This window comes from Lactuca sativa, chromosome 1, assembly GCF_002870075.4.
Source record: "Lactuca sativa cultivar Salinas chromosome 1, Lsat_Salinas_v11, whole genome shotgun sequence".
In the NCBI taxonomy this organism is placed as follows: Eukaryota; Viridiplantae; Streptophyta; class Magnoliopsida; order Asterales; family Asteraceae; genus Lactuca; species Lactuca sativa.
In genome coordinates, this window is record NC_056623.2 from 108,835,144 (window position 1) to 108,854,691 (window position 19,548).

Here is a 19,548-nt window from a genome sequence, read left to right on the forward strand (position 1 = left end):
TATCATCAGATGAGAACCCAACAGATCCCCTCACGAAGGGACTGAGTAAGGTTAAGCATTTACAACATGCGAGGCGCATTGGGCTGAAGGATGATATTAGTTTTAATGATTAGATAGCTTACGAAAATTGGAATAGTTGAAATGTAATTGACATTTGATGCTTAAATAAATGTTGTTTTTTATTTACTAGTATGGTACTGTCTTGTGTCAATCATTTACTATTGTTTCACTTTGCATGTTTTGACTTCCAGAATAATTATATTATTCAAACTATCCACAGTCGATCATACGTTGGAAGTAGGTATTGAATCAAGACTGTCATGAATTTAGCTTGTAGATTTGTCTGAATTGTGTTAGACATAGCAAAGTTTGCTACAACATTCATGAGTGCTCATAAGGTCTGAGTATTGGATTCAACCCGCACTCACTTGTATCACTTCATGGAACTTATCTAGAGTGATCATGACACAATAATATCATATAAGTCTTCAAACAAAGAGATATGAGTTGTTGACTATGATTTGGTTGTGTATTGATAGTACGAAACCGCTTCAGTAACTTGATACTATAAAACGTGTTGTTATGTACAATTTGATGAGTAGTTAGTACAAGCATATGAGTCGAAATTTATATGTTCCTTTTAGTCCTTGGAGGATTAAAAGTGGTATCTTGGGCCCCTCGATGATTTCGTTTGACTTATGTGTCGGGCCCGGTTAGAACTAAATTGATGTGTTCAATTAAGTTCTAGGTCAAACAAATCAGAGATCGAGAAACAAACTGCTAGACAATAACTATGATGTTGCTCCATGTATTTATCTGACTGGTATCTTGAGAACAGAGGATTATATGATCACTTATCTAAAATGGAGAGTCTTGGTTCGACAGAGGCTTTTAAGAGCTACGATTGCTAGTCGGTGTTTTATGTTGTACTTGCAGTTATAGTTATTAGACTTATGCAAGTGAGACACTATTGTATTTAGTGTCTAAGCCCATAACTATAAGTGGTATGTACTTGACCCGAAAGTAGCACGGTCCATTTGGGTTGCATGACACTGGAACAATTTGTAAGGATGGACTTATGAGGAGAGGATATTTATGATTTGTTAATATATTATAAGTTCTAATATATTAATAAGAAATCATATTATTTAATTAGTATTGATCAAGAATTAATTTGGAATTAATTTTGTGATCAAAAGAGACTAATTAAATATAAGGGGTTGATTTGGTAAATCATTCATTCTTGTAAAGTGGGTTTATGATCCATAGTTCTTTATGTTAGGCTAAACCCATGTGGTGACCCATGGATAATCCATGGAGGTTTTAGCCCATGGAGCATGAGGGATATGGAAGTCCATTACGGTTTACATGGTGTAACCCTAGTTTGCCACACTATATAAGAGACCCAAGGCTACCAAAATTGGCACCTAAGTGAACTTAGAAGAGTGCTAGCCGATTTTGTGAAGCAAGGAATTCTCTCTTAAGTCTTCCAGTTTTGGTGGTTTTGTGTGAAGCATTTGAGGCATCACACTTGGGGTGCTAGACTCTTAAAGGCTTAAGGTTTCAAGCTACAACAAAAGGTATGCCATTCAACTAGATTTTTGTAGTGTATATACTCCATAGTATGCTAGTTAGGATGATGCCTTGGAAAATTGAAAGTTTTCATGTATAATAAAGAAAACATAGATCCAAGGTATCTAGGGTTGCATGTACACCTTAGGAGTGTTAGAATGCTCATAACCCTTCAGTAATCTAAGACGAAATGAACTCCCTTGTATGATCATCTAAATGCCCGACTCCAGAACCTGAGCCTGAGCCCGAGCCGGCACCAGAACCACGACCAGAACCCCCTCGAGTGACCACCATACTGAAAATAGAACAAATAAACCATCATGATAAGAATCATAATATACATATATTGGGGAATCACAAGCCCTACAAGATTCCTGGTTTCATCGCAGCTCTCCTTGACTCGAGTACGGATCCTCTGTTTCCAGTAATACGGACCCATACTACCTTCCACATCTACCCGTACTTTCCTTAAAGTTTTCCTTGAATCTACCAAGTTACTTCTTATCCATACAATTATCCCTCATTAAGATAAGGCTCCCAACACTAGATCTCATCCTAGGTTTCCCTAGAGCAAACTCCACACCACTCTCCGCCATCATCTCCTGAAGGAACTCCTGCAAACTTCCCTCTAACTAGATCACTAATGCAATTACATATCACTAAAACTAGATAATTCTTCGAATGAGAAGTCTCACACTACAACGGTTAGACTCAAATAAGAGCTACACAATAGAGTTAAAACCTAACCTTCTAAAATTATTTAGTTCCCATAATATGTAACTTAGCATATTTGCTTACTAGTTAGCTGAAGCTAGTGAGAACTCTTAAAAAGCACAAAGCACGCAGCATTCAAGCATCAAGTAATCAGAACCAAGCATCACCTAATCAAGCCATACTATCACTGACTGATTAGTATTAGCATGCAAGTCTACAGACTCATTCAATAGGCATACAAAGGCATCTTTCCTACTATATATTGAGCAGATCCTTAACCCTAACTAACATGCGATTCACAGATTCACAGATTCATAGATCAAATCACATCGGATAACATGTATGGGTACTTTGGGAAAACTTACTTGAGCTCGGTCGATTACATGCACCACACCCTTTATTGTATTAGAAAACATGTTTTGTTTTTCTCATTAAAACATCTCTCTTCAAAAACTTAAACAAATCCTCGGTTTGAGTTTAGACATACCCGAGAGTATGTCTGAATCCCTTAAACAAAGGCTATGATACCAACTTCTAACATCCCAAAATTAAGACCCAGAAATTTCATTTTTAAATTAATCAATCACATATCCCGAAAACATCATAATCACAAAAATCCAAATAAAACAAATGTATCAATCGACATATCATATCATAGTAAATCACAAAATGCGGAACGAGGTGGTGTGTGCTCTGCAATCATCCCAGACTCATCCCTTTGGAACCAGAAATACCTGAAACATAAACTGAAAACCCTAAGCATAAAGCTTAGTGAGTTCCCCAACATACCATATACTATACATAAAAAACACATAACGGACCCCGCCAAATGAGTATATCCGGCCCCGCCCACTAAATATAATGGGACCCGCCCAAACTCGCATATCGGTCCCCGCCTATTGAGTATAATGGGCCCCACCGAAACTCACATAATGAGCCATGCCCAACATACAAATCATATAAGCACATGCACATACAAGATTCACACATGCATCTAGTATCCTAGCACCACTGATCATGGGCCAGCATTGGTGCCTTAAACACGCTAAACATGGTGAGGAAACTCACCTCGCACTGCTGAATCTCACAGAAAGAATCTTCGACTGTTGGCCCTCTAAAATCGTCGCGTTATCACAAAATAAGATCCAATTAATAATTGGATCCCGACTCACACTAAGAGTCCAAACTAGGGTAAAAGACTTTTTACCCTTCCCTATATTTGGCCCAAGGCCTAAATTCTAAAATAATCACCTAAGGCCCAACTATGGCCCAATATTCCAAATTGGGCCGAAGCTCCTTCATGGGCCTTAAACCAAGGTCCAAAATATTCTTATCCCAAAACAATATTTTGGTGGCCCAAAATAAAGCCCTAGACTTCTAAGGTCCAAAATGGGCCTAATATCGAAAAACCCAACTTTTGAACACACTGCTGAGTACGCAAGGCGTGCTCAGCTTGTACGTTAAGCATACATGCTTTAGGTCTTGTATGTGCGGCGTACCAGCTTGTACGCCCAGCATACTCCCCCTGGATAGCCAACATTCTCATTCAGCTCTTAAACGGTTATTACTTTACTCCAACACTTAGATCTAACTTCCTTAAGGTGGTTTATCACGTAAAGTTGTCAACTTCATGTGCATATATGGCTTAATGGGGCTATAAAGCTCAAAAGATATTAACAAATTACTTAAGACATGCAGGAGACCAAAACCAACATAAAGTTTGCACCTTTAAGCTTGAGGAATCCTTATTATGTCCAGGTCTAAAACACTAGAATCCAAAAACAACCTAAGCTCATAAGATCCAACCAAAAGGGACCAAAATGGCCATAAGCCAGTCCAAAACAAGATCTACACAAGGAGTTGTCAAGATAAGATCTTTATACCTCAAATTTCTTGCAAAGGAAAAGATGATTTTGGATCTCTAAGCTTCATACCAAGCAATGAACCTTCAATCTTCTTCTATCTGTTCAAAATGAGTAATAAAACACCAACCTTTCTTCTCAAAAGGTCAAGACAAAATGATGGCTAAGGATCCAAATTTAGGGTTTAGAGCATAAGGAGGCTGGTAAGAGGCCAAGCTCATGGGACTTAATGAGCTTATATAGAGGTCAAACCCTAAAAACTAAGGTTTCGAGTTGGCTAGATTACGCCCAGCGTAACCCTCGTACGCCTAACGTAGGGGGCTCAAACCCGCGATCACACCCTAGCTAGTACGTTAAGCGTACAATATGGTACGCCCTATGTACTAGCCACAAGGACCAAAAATGAAATATTTTAATTACGATCGGATAAAAGAAACATACCCATTTCAAGTGTTACAGGAATTCAACCTTACTTTGGTTGTTATGATCCTTTGTCATATCCTTTATTCTTTCCCAATGGTGAGTCTGGATGGCATCCTAAAATACCAAGATATGTGGTCGCCATGGATGAAACTCATAGTGATAATAAAGACAATGATGAAGGTTCAAAAGGTACGCCTTTAACATTGTTTTACATATTTAAAACATGTAACTAATATTGCCTTAAATATATGGATATTAAATTTATATTTTTCATATAAATTATGATATCACAGAATCTACTTCAAAAAAAAGGCAGAAATATTGTAAGTATGCGGGAGTACTATTATTACAAGTTCCAGATACGTTCGAATAATAATGTGATTTTGATGGGAGGGAGATTGTTTCAGCAGTTTGTAGTAGATACCTATATAAAGATTGAGACTTCACGTTTGGATTTTGCTGAAAAGAACCAAACCAAAATTAGAGTCGATTTATACCAGGGTGTTGTTGATTGCTTCAATGTCGGTGAGGATCAACCAAACCTCCAAGTTTCATTGGAAGTCCACGTGACATGCGATGAAGATTCTGGATGCCATGACTTTACTTCAAGATGATGGGATGCCTGATATATTCCTTAGAATAACATGAAACCCAAAATAGAAAGAAATCGATGATGAGTTATTTCCTGGACAGTCAGCTCAAGATCGATCGGACCTTGTTGCAAGAGTTTTTCATGCTATGTTAGTGGATCTGAAGCTACAGTTATTCCAGAGGCATATAATTGGTGTGGTGGGGTCATATGTGTATGTGATAGAGTTTCAAAACCGTGGGTTGCCACATGCACATTTCCTCCTAATATTGACACCTGGATATAAGATGAATAATCTAGACAATTATAACAAACTAGTATGTGCTGAAATTCCCGACCCAATAAGGTTTCCTGAAATGCATCATCTTTTCAAAAGTCACATGATACACGAGCCTTGTGGCAGCTTATGAGAAAAAAGTCCATGTATGCAGGGTGTGCCAAAAATATGTTGTTTCAGATATTGTAGGCAATTCAATAAAAAGACATCACAAGGAGAGGACTCATATCCATTATATCAAAGGAGAAATAATGGAATTGAGGTGACTGTAAAAAATACAAAACTGGATAATAGATGGGTGGCTTCATACAACCCAAAGTTGTTAATGATGTTTAATTGTCATATCAACGTTGAGGCTTTTTCGAGTATAAACTCTGTGAAGTACCTCTTCAAATATGTTTATAAGGGCCATGAAAAACAAGTTACCATATTGATAATTTTCAAGACGCACGTTATGTATCCCCTACTGAGGCATTATGACGATTTTGTAGCTTTTCTCATTCACAAATCCACCCTTGTGTAATGGCCTTGCAAATACACCTCCCAAATCAACAGTTGGTTAGGTTCAAAGACGGTGACATAATGGAAGACATTGTTGATATGGAGAAAGAAAAAAAAATTCAATGTCGACAACATTTTTCAAGAAAAATAAAGAAGTTTTCAATGCGAGAAAATATTCTAAATTTACAAAACTACATGATTGCAGTTGTTGTAATTTATATATTGTAAAATCAAGTATCAACTATTAGATGAAATTTCAAATGTATAATCAGCTTCTGCCGTATTGTATGAGTATACACCTAGCTAGAAACTATGTGTTGAAATGAACTATCTGATACAAAATAGTCTACCAAAATGCCGCAATGAATAGCTCACGTCTAAAGGAAACTAATCATCACATTAAAACTATCTTCCGAAACAAACTCTTTGTCGTCCAGTGCTTGGCACGGGTAACGACTAGAATCATATAAGTGACGAATAGTTCTATCACTGAATTGAAATATTCCCTCAGTTATTGTCACCATAAAATATGCAAATAAAGTTTTTTCTTGTCGTTGTACTCTATCACACGGTATTAGTGACGAATGTGAGTCTTTTTTTTTTGTAGTGTTTGATTTATAATAAACAAATATTACAATAATAATACTTTTTTTATAAATTCATATATTTAAAATTATAGGATTAAGTTATTATCGATTTCCAATTTCTAATATTTATATATTTCTAAATAGGGAAAATGACATATAGGCCCTCTAATGTTTTTAGAGTTTACCCTTTTAGCCACTTAACTTATTTTTTAGCCTAATAAGGGAACCAAGTAGGAAGCGACCTGCTTTTTTAATCATCATAACTTATTTTAGCCAACTTATTTTAGCCGGTTTTATTGTCAAGCCAACTATTTTTGCCACATCACCTATTAGAAAGTCGATTATTTTTGCCACATCCCCTAAAGTACCCAAAAAGAAATATTTAACTATTTTCACAATTTATTATTCAAAAAATTCATATAACTGACCCAAACCCATTTTATTTTCCCTGAATAGTTTCCCTTGTTTGCAAATTGCAATTGCCCTCGAAACAAGTCTCATCTCACGGCTTCTGCACTCTCGACCTCCCCTCCTTTGGCTTCCGTCCATATAATCCCTAATCGCATCTCTCTCTCTCTCTCTCTCTCTCTCTCTCTCTCTCATCAGTGTAGCTCTAAACAATCCTCACATCGCGATCATCATACTCTTAATCCCAATTTTTGAGTAAGTTCTCACCCTTTTTCTTCCATTTCTGTAAAATTTAATGCAATCCAATATTTGTTCTTGAATTCTTTCGCCAAAAAAAATATCTTTTTTCCATGAGTTCTCTAACAATGTGCTTCTTTGAACGAAAATTAGACATAAGGGATATTCAATTGATGATTTTTTTATTAATTTGTTTTTAATTTATGTTCTAGGGTAGCGTAGAATTTTCTTCGGGATGATATCATATTCGGTTAACATTTCTACAATTGAATCTTCTCTGAAGTGGGAGATATATGCTAAGTAGGGTGAGAAATTATCTTGAACATCAATTGCCTAGTTTTACTTTGATTATCCAAAATCCTCATCAAAAACGGAAAATTGGAAAACGATTTCACTTTATCTTCCACCGACCTTTTCCACTCGCCTTCTGGTTTCGCTCACTTGTCGTTATCATACACCGGAGCTTCACCAGACATGATCGCCATCCCGCCACCACTTCCTGTGAAGGGAGCCGCCGCCGATTCAGAAGTAGCAAAGTTCAACAAAATCAAGTCCCTAGATCTTAAAATTGCAAATGAAAACCACATGATGGTGTCTGAGTATCGGTCTTAGTTCAACGAGTTTAGTCTCATCTGATATTGATGATAAATTTGATGCACCGATTGAAACCCAGCAAACTTGATTCACCCCCTTCTAGCATTTCAATCAACGATTCCCATTGGCTTCTACTCACGTTCGAAGCACCCAATCATCTAATGACTCCTATAGAGAGTCGAAATGTGCAAAACAGGACTAGGATTTTGTTGGGTTTTGAGCAATCTAACACTTGCTAAGTGTGCATGCAACCCTAATAAAACTTGGATCTATGTTTGTCTAAATACATGCAAAATAATAATTTTCCAAGGTTCATAACCTATCTAACATGGCATGGGGTACTTTTAAACATAAAAGAATTAGATGAGATTACATACCTTTTGATGATGAGTTTGATTCCTAAGGAGTTTGAGGGCCAAGCACCAATAGTGTGAATGCCTCAAATGGAATCACAAATCACCACAAACTCTTGGAAAACTTTGAGAGAGTGTATACACACTATAAAATCGGCCACACACAAGCACACACACTAGTGACACTAGTGGCTATTTCATGCAACATAAGCATGCTTATATAGTGTACATGATTAGGGTGAAACCCTAATAACCCATGACCTTTCCTTTTCCAAGGATCCATGGGTTAAAAGCACCATGGATCATCCATGGACTTCCATATAAGCCTAGCCCATTAACAAATGAGTATTAGCCCACACTATATAAAATATAATAGCCCATAATTTAATCAGTCTTCTTTTTAATCTCTAAATTAATTCATAATTAATTTAAGACTAAAACTAATTAAATAACATGACTTCATATTAATATATTATAACTTATAATATATTAATAAACATATGTGTATAACTCTCATAAAATTATCCAAAAATAGTTTGGGTGAAGTGCAACCCAAATGGACCATGCCGGGTCGGGTCAAGTATATACCAAATAAGTTATGGACTTAGACACCTTATCCAACAGTCTCCCACTTGGATAAGTCTAATAACTATATTTGCATATGTTACTTCAGGAACCAACCAGCAATCGTAGCTCTCGAAAACTCTGTTGAACTATGAAGCGTCATTTTAGATAAGTGATCATATAATCCTCTGTTCTCATGATATCAGCCGGACAAATACATGGAACAACGTCGTACTTATTGTCCAGCAGTTTGTTTCCCGATTTTCGATTTGTTTGACAAAGAACTTAATCAAACACATCAATTTAGTTCTGACCGGCCGGTACATAGGTCACAACAAAATCATCGAGGGGCCCAGATATCGCTTCTATTTCTAGAAGGAACAGATAAACTTCGACTCATATGCTTGTTCTACTACTTTTTGAATTGTACACAAAGGCACGTTTTATAACATCAAGTTACTGATGTGTTTACGTGCAATCAATGCACAACCAACTCATAGGTAACAACTCATATCTCTAGGTTTGAAGATTTATATGATATTACCGTCTCACGATCACTCGAGATAAATTCCATGAAGTGATACAAGTGAGCGTGGGTTTATTCCAATACTCATAACTTATGAGCACTCATGAATGTTGTAGCAACCATTGCTATGACTAAACCCATTTAGCCATCTACAAACTCAATTCATGACAGTCTTGATTCATACCTACTTCCAACATATGAACGACTGTGGAGTGTTTAAATAACTTAGTCATTCAGAAAGAATAACCTAGCTATTTTGGAAGTCAAAACATGCAAAGTGAAACACAATAATAATCGAATCCAATATGGTCTCAGAACCCTTTTGAATATAAATAAAACCACCTTTTATTTATCACCATATTGATTACACATTATTCAATGTTTCAAATAATCAACTTAATACTTGAATAAAACAACAGTTGTCCCATGCTCCTAGCATGTACACTTTGTTTTCTAAACAATAGTTATGCCATACTCCTAGTATGCACACTATGTTAGTCTATGATTTTTACTTTGTGATGTAGATCAATTGAACATGATTCCATTGATACTCATTTCACAATCCCAAATCCTTATTGTAAATGTGAGAATCCCTGATTCCTATCATTTACCAAAAAATCTGTTAGATTTTAAACTTTTATGCAATGTTCCTCTTGTAATGATTATGCACAAAGTCACCAAAACCTTGTCACCAGTCATTATAGAGTATTCCAAAGAAGGTCAACTTCTATGGAACGGAAGTCTCATATTCAAAGTACATTGCTTTGAACATCCTTCTTGCATTAAGGTTTTCTAATCTTACATAGATTGAATAACTTCCACCTACGGAGACATTTCCATAGTCCCATTTTGACTATCACTTCCGAACAAGAGTTACTTCTATTCAGAATATGTCAATATGGTCCTTTCCGACAACTTACATCATACTTCCAACTTTCCCTGAGCAACCAATCTTTGGCGAACCTCAGATTGTCCTTGACAATTGCTTAATCACTTCAGTCATATCCAGTTCTAGACTTTTCCCTTCTCAATGCCTTAAGCATTTGGAAAATTTAGAAAAGATGAATATTATATCACATGCAATCGATCCTATATCCGAAGCATATGGGACACGATTCATGATGTTTGACATAAAGACATGATACTAGACAAGTCTTTTGCTACAATATTTTTTTATTTGCCATGTTTTCAAAATTTAACTATGAAGAGGGATGCCGTAATCATAATCAAATTTTGAAAACGCAATATATATAGAATTTCTTGAAGTTGAACCATTCCAACATAAAACTCATATATATATTCTTGACTAAAGATGATTAAAATCTCAATCTAAGCTTTAGAATTGAAATGAAGTATAATTTCCTCTCCCTTAATTATAGCAAAACAACTTTTCAACCTCTGCAACTTCACGAATTGAAACCTTGTTTTCTATAATTAACATTGCTAACTTGCAACACTAAACGTAATAATCATGCTCCCACTAACATGATGATTATCAACATAACACTTATGCTCCCACTAGCTCTGACATATTTCCAGAAATCTGTTGGACTTCTGAAATTTAGATTCATACACCCTTTCTTAGATAGCTCACATGTGTGTCTAAACAATTTTCAGAACTATGAAAAGGGATGTCGTAATCATAGTCTCAATTGCTTAGGCATTTGCCATTTCTCACAAATCCATGTTAGTGTGCCGGTTAACCACACGCACTCCACTAATGACTTTTGAAAATGCAAATGACACAATTGATATCTACGTAAAATCTACTTAGTGAAAGCGTTTCCTCACCATCATTTTCATGAATCGGAGAGAAACCTTATGACACTTAGATTTTATAGTGTATGAGTTCATATCCATGTGAATTTGTCAAAACCAGAATCACAAGATAAGGTTAGTGATAAATTCAGCCTTACATGGATTAAACTTGTTCAATCTTAGTTTCTTGTCACCTTGGTAGCACAAGGCCCACCAATGCTTCCAAGTTGAACTCTGATAACTCACATGCAAATTCAACTTATTTGAAGTAGGTACAGAAATAAGAATTATGTCAGCACGATAGGTTTCAAACCTTAAGTCGTGTGCTAGTGATAAATTACAGGTTTTACTCTTGATTAAATCTTGAAACTCTTTCAGGATCTTTAAGGCTCCCACTGTCCCCTAGACATATAATTTTCCCCAGTCAAGAACCATTCCTTGACAAAACAAATATTCAAGGGATAGTGCGGATTCTTATCAAGACTAACACTTCACACAATTGGTCTTAGTTGGTCTTTGTCTCATCCAAGACATCACAACTTACCAATCTCAAATGTACAAGAGTAGAAAACATTTTACTCTTACATTTGACTAGTGTTAATAAATCTTCCTTTATGTCACTCAAAGTTACAATCTTGGAGTATGACTCTAAGAATTGTTTTGGAACGAAGTATGACTCATCTTCTTGATTTTAACCAATCCAACAATTCATGACCTCTCTTCTTAGTCATAACAATGCACTAAGACGTCCTTAGAGTATGAATTTGTGATATGGTTTCATAATCATTAAGATGATCATAAAATACGATACTAAAGTACTCTCCCATCCTTGCAGATTTGAGAAACTTTTATCTTTCTGCCTAATTTGATTCTTCTCATTTGTTTTGTCATACATTGTAACCTTTCCAATGTTACAGAATTATACTTAACTTCATAAGTATAATCATATTTACTAATCTTTAGTAAATCATGACAAATCAATCTTTGTGGTGGACCTTGACCAGCGCACACCCAGTGTACCTAATCCCTTAGTCTTTCAATTGACTCACATATACATGTGATCAAAGAATTAGTCTTAATTTTCAAAGATGAAAATTCTCATTCATCATACAATACAACTTGTATGATTCCAAGTTTCTGTCCAATTGAAACTTGGGTGATGAAAAACTTTCTTCATTTGGTAAATTCAGACACTACCACAAATGAAGGAATCAAATCCACTTTCCAATATTGCTATTACTGGAAACATATAAGCAACAATTTTCCACATATGCCATTGTAAGGATATTTTTAAAATAAATAAAATTAAAACCCTTTTTTTCTTTTATTTTAAAACTTTGCGAAAAAACTTATCCTTACAATCCACATGAAAACCTTGTTGTTATCTATTCATAAGTAATATATTATAACTCTTAAGCAACAGCTCAAAATTCTGATTACCGAACCATGCGATCGAAACCCACCTTCGCAATCAGAATCAACATATACTTACTTTAAGCTTCCTATCTTTTCTTTTGATTCTTAAAAACATCAACATGTGACCCATTCACATTATGTAATAAGAATCTCCAAATAGAAACTTAATAGAGTTAGTCAGTGGACTTTACCCGAAGTAGAGTCAAACCTCTTGACTTGATCAACCTTATGACCTTTCAGGTGAATAGGGCAGCTTCGCAACCAATGCCCCTTCCTTTGGCAACAAAACACATGGACCCTTTGGCACATGAGACTATCTCAGATTTAGCCTTTCTCTTTACCATTTGGTCAACCGAGTTGACTATAGCCGATCCCTTTCCATTGGGAAGAGAAATCTTTTTCTAGATATCAAATGCTACCATTGTCAATGTCCATTTAAGACTTGGGAAGTTGTTCTTTTAATCAAATTTGCTTTACTGGTGTTCCAAATCATTGCTGATTCCACAACACCAAGCAAATAGATAAGATCATTAAGGGTCATGGCATAGTCTGTCTCATAGTAGTCCCAAAGAGACTCACTATGTTACTAAGAAAGTAATTGAACATCCAACTTTCACGAGACTTTGACACCCAACTCTCCCGGCTTGTCAATACGTGACTTCATCACCAAGATGTGATCACATATAGATCTTGCTTGCCAACAAGGCTTGAGTGACTTTAAACTTTTCAAGAACTTGTGGGTGAGGGAGAATAATTGGAGGATGTGGAGGAAGTGAAGCATGATGTTGAGGGACACCATCTTCAAGAGATTTGGGAAGATCATAGTTGTCTGAACCAGACATCTATAATGGGAGAAAATCAAGTTAGTTGATTCAAAATCCTTAATATAACACCCAATATGAAATATTAAGGCTAGGACCCAACACAATATTTTATAATTTGGAAGAGGGATGCCGTAATCCAAGCTATAAAATATTTGAAGGTAGGCGAATGACGATTCACCAATTTCCACCATGAAAAACGAAATAATTTATTAGGTTTTAATTGGATTTGAAATTCCTAGATCTTTTGAGATTCATTGAACTTTTCAATGGCATGTTTTAATCTCGAGTGTGCCCTCTCAAATTTTGTGACTGGGATGCCGAGGATCACAAAACAAGGTGTGAATAACCATACCAATTCACTTGGTACCCTTAATATTATCACCCAATCAATGTGCCGGTTAACCACACACGCTCCATTGATCTATGACAAACATTAAGTCACCCTTCGTGATCCTTACTAGTCCAAGTTAGTGTGCTGGTTAACCACACACGCTCCACTAACGACTTGGTAAGGTACAAAGTGTGAATTCCATGGGCTAGCACCAAATTCACATTTTTCCTAAAGTAACTAAGATTGGGAATTAAATAAAAAAATATTTAGTTACTTTATAATTATCATTATACTTTTAATGAGAATTTAAAGTCATTGTCCTACCCGTTCGGCTAACGACCCTCCACCAGTCAAGCAAGCGGTGGGTGAGAGTGGACACCCATTAAGTTGCCATTTTATAGGCAACAACCTTATACCCACCTTATAGACCGGCTTCGTGAATGAGGCCTACTAACGGTAAAACGACTTGTTCTTATACATATATATAATAATTAACCATTAATGTTATAAATAGTATAAGGGTAGAATTTTAACTTTTAAAACTTCTAGGGTATGGAATTAAAGTTTATTAAAGTGTGTGAAACTTTTCCAAATTCCAAAACTTGAGGCCAAGTTTTGTAACTCTTCAAAACTTTTCATTTCATAACTTATGAATTAAAGGTTCATAAAATGAAGACTCTTCATTTTATGTAACTTATGTGTTTTTAATGTGTGTTAAAGAAAAGTGACCTTTGGATATCCATAACTTGAGGACAAATTATGGACTCCATTAAAACACATAAATGATCAAGAATTAATCCTAAACAATTCAGCAAATAATTCCTATCATCTTCTAAATTCATAAGAACATGAACATGATCATCAAAATTTCAAGAATTATATGAACACATAAAAAACATGGAATTTTGATATATGCTATTGTAAATGGATTAGAACAACCATTACACCAACTAAAATAAGTTTTAAAACATCAAAACAGTTTAGGGTAAAGTTTCTAGTCCTTTTCCAACAGCAAAAGTCGAAAATCTGCATTCTGAACCTTCTACTCGCCGAGTGCACGAACCTACTCGGCGAGTAGGATGAATTTTGCCTTGGACTCGGCGAGTCCATCATGCAGACAGCAAAAATTTCGACTTTTTTCACTATTTTGCATCAAGTATCAAACAAGCAAGCTTAGGCTTTGATACCACTGTTGGGTTTTGAGCAATCTAACACTTCCTAAGTGTGCATGCAACCCTAATAAACCTTGGATCTATGTTTGTCTAAATACATGCAAAATAATAATTTTCCAAGGTTCATAACCTATCTAACATGGCATGGGGTACTTTTAAACATAAAAGAATTAGATGAGATTACATACCTTTTGATGATGAGTTTGATTCCTAAGGAGTTTGAGAGCCAAGCACCAATAGTGTGAATGCCTCAAATAGAATCACAAATCACCACAAACTCTTGGAAAACTTTGAGAGAGTGTATACACACTATAAAATCGGCCATACACAAGCACACACACTAGTGACACTAGTGGCTATTTCATGCAACATAAGCATGCTTATATAGTGTATATGATTAGGGTGAAACCCTAATAACCCATGACCTTTCCTTTTCCAAGGATCCATGGGTTACAAGCTCCATTGATCATCCATGGACTTCCATATAAGTCTAGCCCATTAACAAATGAGTATTAGCCCACACTATATAAAATATAATAGCCCATAATTTAATCAGTCTTCTTTTTAATCTCTAAATTAATTCATAATTAATTTAAGACTAAAACTAATTAAATAACATGACTTCATATTAATATATTATAACTTATAATATATTAATAAACATATGTGTATAACTCTCATAAAATTATCCAAAAATAGTTTGGGTGAAGTGCAACCCAAATGGACCATGCCGGGTCGGGTCAAGTATATACCAAATAAGTTATGGACTTAGACACCTTATCCAACAGATTCACCTCTAAAGGAAATACGATTCACCTCATGGATTTGTGTAAGATCCAATTTCTGGGTATTTGAAGAACGAAGGGAAAATTACTTTTAATTTATTACATACCTGGGTCAAGAGAAATGGGGCCATAAGAAAGGCTTATGTGTCAAGGGGTAACCGGTTTACCCCTTCAATTCTTGCAAAAGGATCTAATAGACCCGACAAAAACGAGTTTATATCCCCATAAAGCAACGAAAATACTTTAGGGACTAACTAGACCAACCCTAGAAACTTTGTAGGGCATTTGTGTCATTTTCCCTTCTAAATATTACCAAAAATATAACTTTTTTTTATTTACAACTAGGTGTGAGACCCGTATATTACACGGGTTTATTAGAAGTAAAATTTTAATATGAAAATATATAAACATTAAATATATTATAAAATAATGTTTTTCCATACAAAATGTAATCTTTTTGAGCATTTATGAAAGAAATCAAATCGTTTGGAGCATTTATGAGAATATATTATCAAATTAATAGAACGATAATCTTACATATATATAACCCATTAGAATTTATTAAAATTTTATTTTAAGAAATGTGAAATCCTAAAAAAATAACAAGTGGAAAATAACAATTTTAAAAATTTTAGAAAAAATGATATGTGTCAAAATGAAGGAGAATGGGACAAGTGACAAAAAAAACTTTCATTTATTAGTAAGGATATTACCAAAAATATAACTTTTTTTTCTTTTATTTACAACTAGGTGTGAGACCTTTATATTACACGGGTTTATTAAAAGTAAAATTTTAATATTAAAATATATAAACATTAAATATTTTATAAAATAATGATTTTCCATACAAAATGTAATCTTTTGGAGCATTTATCAAAGAAATCAAATCGTTTGAAGCATTTATGAAAATATATTATCAAATTAATATAATGATAACCTTACATATATATAATCCATTAGAATTTTTAAAATTTTATTTTAAGAAATGTGAAATCCTCAAAAAATGGCAAGTAGATAATAACAATTTTAAAAATCTTAGAAAAATGACATGTGTCAAAATGAAAGAGAATAAAACAAGGGGCAAAAAAAACCTTCATTTATTAGTAAGGATTTTATTAAATTAAAAAAAATATGTTATATATGTTTAAGAATATTTTGTGTGTCTATTTACATTATACTTAAAGAAAACAACAATTTTTAAACTTAATTAATGGCATAAAAAGAATCAAAGATAATTAGAATTATTAAAAAGCTTATACGTAGCTTTTAACTTTACACAAAAAAAATGAAAAAACTGTATAGATATTTCATTGTATAAAGTACGGATCGAAGCAATAACTATTGCGCTAGTAGCCAGCTTAATTGTTACTATGCAGTTAAAATAAGTTTTACAATAACTAGTTTAACACCAGGGTGAAAACACAAGGAATAAGATGAAATAATTTCACAAAGGAAGCAAATAGTAAGGATATCCATATTCATAAAAAAAACATGACATCTTATTGCATCGATCAAGAGTTGAAGAATTTGAAAGGAAGCTAAGGAAGACCTAGTACTAGTTCAAATCCTTTCTTCACTTCTCTGATGCGATGTACTTCTTGACTTCTTCAAATAATTTCTATAAAGCGTGATCGCAAATGGTATCCCAAAAGGCATAGCAATCGAAATTCCAATAAAACCAAAGGTTATATAACTATTTGGCGCAATTGCATTCATGCAAGCAACGTAGGTTGCACTGATTGCAATCAATGAAATCTTCAATTCCAACTGCAAAGGGAAAGCATCTGTGAGTACGTAAATCATGTGAACTGACATGTAGAACCCCATGGAATTGGCAAACAGAAATATACTGTATGCTATCGGATTTTCGGTACCCATAATAGCAGTTCCTGCGGTGTGTCGTTTAATAGAAGTGGTAATATTCGCTGTAGATGATGATGTATTATTGCCTGCGGATGGAATGGAATCATCCTGCCAAGCACCTCCGGGAGGACTAAGTGCTGGTTGATAGGTTGCGGTTGTGATCAGAATAACAACCACGAGAAGGGTATTTCTTACTATTGTAGGAGATTCTTTGAGGTTGTTGTATTTGAAGTAGTCTAACATAGCTCTAGCTGGAGATCGAGGGTTTTCATGTCTTGTGTCAGGATGGTTTGGTCTTTCTTCTTGTGGATACGCTTGAGATTGTAAGTTTTCAGATTTTAAAGCTCCCGATTTGACAAGAATCTCTTCAATTTCCCGATCACCAGCTTCACTTTGGAACATTAGTAGCATATCAAGAGGAGTTAAACCTCTATTGTTTAAGGAATTCAACTCAATCTTCTCCTTACTGGTAACTTGCCCATTAAGTAGAAAGTCAACCACCTATCAAAAACATAAACTTTGACCTAAAGACTTGAGGTACACTAGACAAAAGATAGCTAACCTACGTACCTCATATTGCTTCATGGAGACGGAAAGGTGTAAGATTGTATTGCCGTGAACGTCCTTAGAATTCACAAGATCTTCCTTGTTTACTTGCTTCAGATGATGAACCAAAACTTGGAAAACTTCGAATTGGTTGTTCTTCACTGCTAGTTGGAGCGAAGTCTCAAGTCGCGCAGTCGTGCATTCCACAGAATCCACGCTCGCCAAAAGCAACTCTCTGACAACTTCAACTTTACCTTTCACCACAGCCAAATGGAGAGGAATTTTTCTGTCTTTTCCTTTGATCAAACACAAACCAATGTCAACTTTGAGAAGCTCCTTAACAATTTCGGTATGCCCACAAGCAGCTGCTATGTGCAAAGGGGTAAAACCATCTTGGTTAAGCTCCCTAGAAAAATCCTGCCTCAGTTTGATGACTGTTGATGCGAAGTTGACATGTCCAGCGAAGCAAGCTATGTGTAAGGGAGTCTCACTACCCTCCAATGCTACGGCATGAAGCATAGATGGGTTTTTGTCGATCTCTTTAAGCAGATGATCAACATCCCCATTCCATGCTGCCTGATTCAGCCTTCGATTCATGGCTCTATGAAGAGAAATCTTGTTGTGTTAAGTATTTATTTAGGATCACGAAGTGTTTTTAATATTAAGCAACGGGTTTGCCAGGTGTAGGTAGAGTTTGTAGTGGAGTCAATGAGATTAGGGTACAAGGAAGCCTCGATGGATTAATATATTAAAGTCAAGTGATTAGCTCATGATCAGGTGCATTCATATGTTATCCTACTAAAAAAATAGTTAAATTTTCTCTGTGATGTTATTAAATATTACAGCCTTATCATTTTTGACAATTGTTTAAGGAAAAACTGATGTTCATCAGCCACGACTTTTTTCCATACGAAATTCATTACAGACCAGTAAATCAGTCCGGTCCTAACACACACCAAAAAAAAAAAAGACCCCTTGAGTGACATGTTACACGCCGTTCATAAAAAAAAAAAAAAAAGACATGTTACATATAGTTAATCTTACTTACCATTCATATATTTTGGACAAACACAATCTGTTCTTGAAATCATATTAAAATAAATTAGCTGTAGCAATTTTCGACACGACACAATACGAACCTAGCACGGACATAAATAGGTTTGGGTGAAGTTTTTTTAACCCGTCGTTCGGATTTACAAATAATTTTGTACGTTGACCCGTCAACTTGATTATTTTAGTAGTTTAAAAAATAAAAATATATTTATTAAATAAGGGGTGTTTGGTTTAGCTTTTTAAATGCCAAATGTTCTTTTTGAAAAAATTGCAAAAAGTCAGGTTTCCCTGACTTTTCCAAAAAGTTTATTTTCCTTCTATCTAAAATCCAAAAGTAGCTTTTAAAAATCTTTTCTCAAATATCTTTTAGCTTTGATATATTCCTAAAAGGACTTTTGGCCTTTTAAAAGCTAAGCCAAAACCCCCTAAATGAGAAAGGAAGAACTAATATATGTGATATTTAGACTTTTTTTTCCATGATGACGAACCTGATTTTGATCTACATACCGGAATCTAACATACGAACCCAATGAACATTAATATGACACATGAACCCACAAACATGTATAATTAAACGGGTTATGCAAGTTAAC

At 35.0% G+C, this 19,548-nt stretch overlaps 1 protein-coding gene across 1 annotated transcript; it reads right to left on the reverse strand.

Moving 5' to 3' along the window:
• Window positions 1-16,967: 16,967 nt before the first annotated feature.
• Window positions 16,968-18,894, reverse strand: LOC111921477 (ankyrin repeat-containing protein BDA1). The gene is made up of 2 exons (XM_023917058.3): window positions 17,927-18,894; window positions 16,968-17,857 (listed from the first exon to the last, which is right to left on the reverse strand). Exons 1-2 carry the CDS (start codon window positions 18,497-18,499, stop codon window positions 17,054-17,056), a joined length of 1,377 nt encoding a protein of 458 aa, XP_023772826.1. The 5' UTR covers window positions 18,500-18,894; the 3' UTR covers window positions 16,968-17,053.
• Window positions 18,895-19,548: the final 654 nt, after the last annotated feature.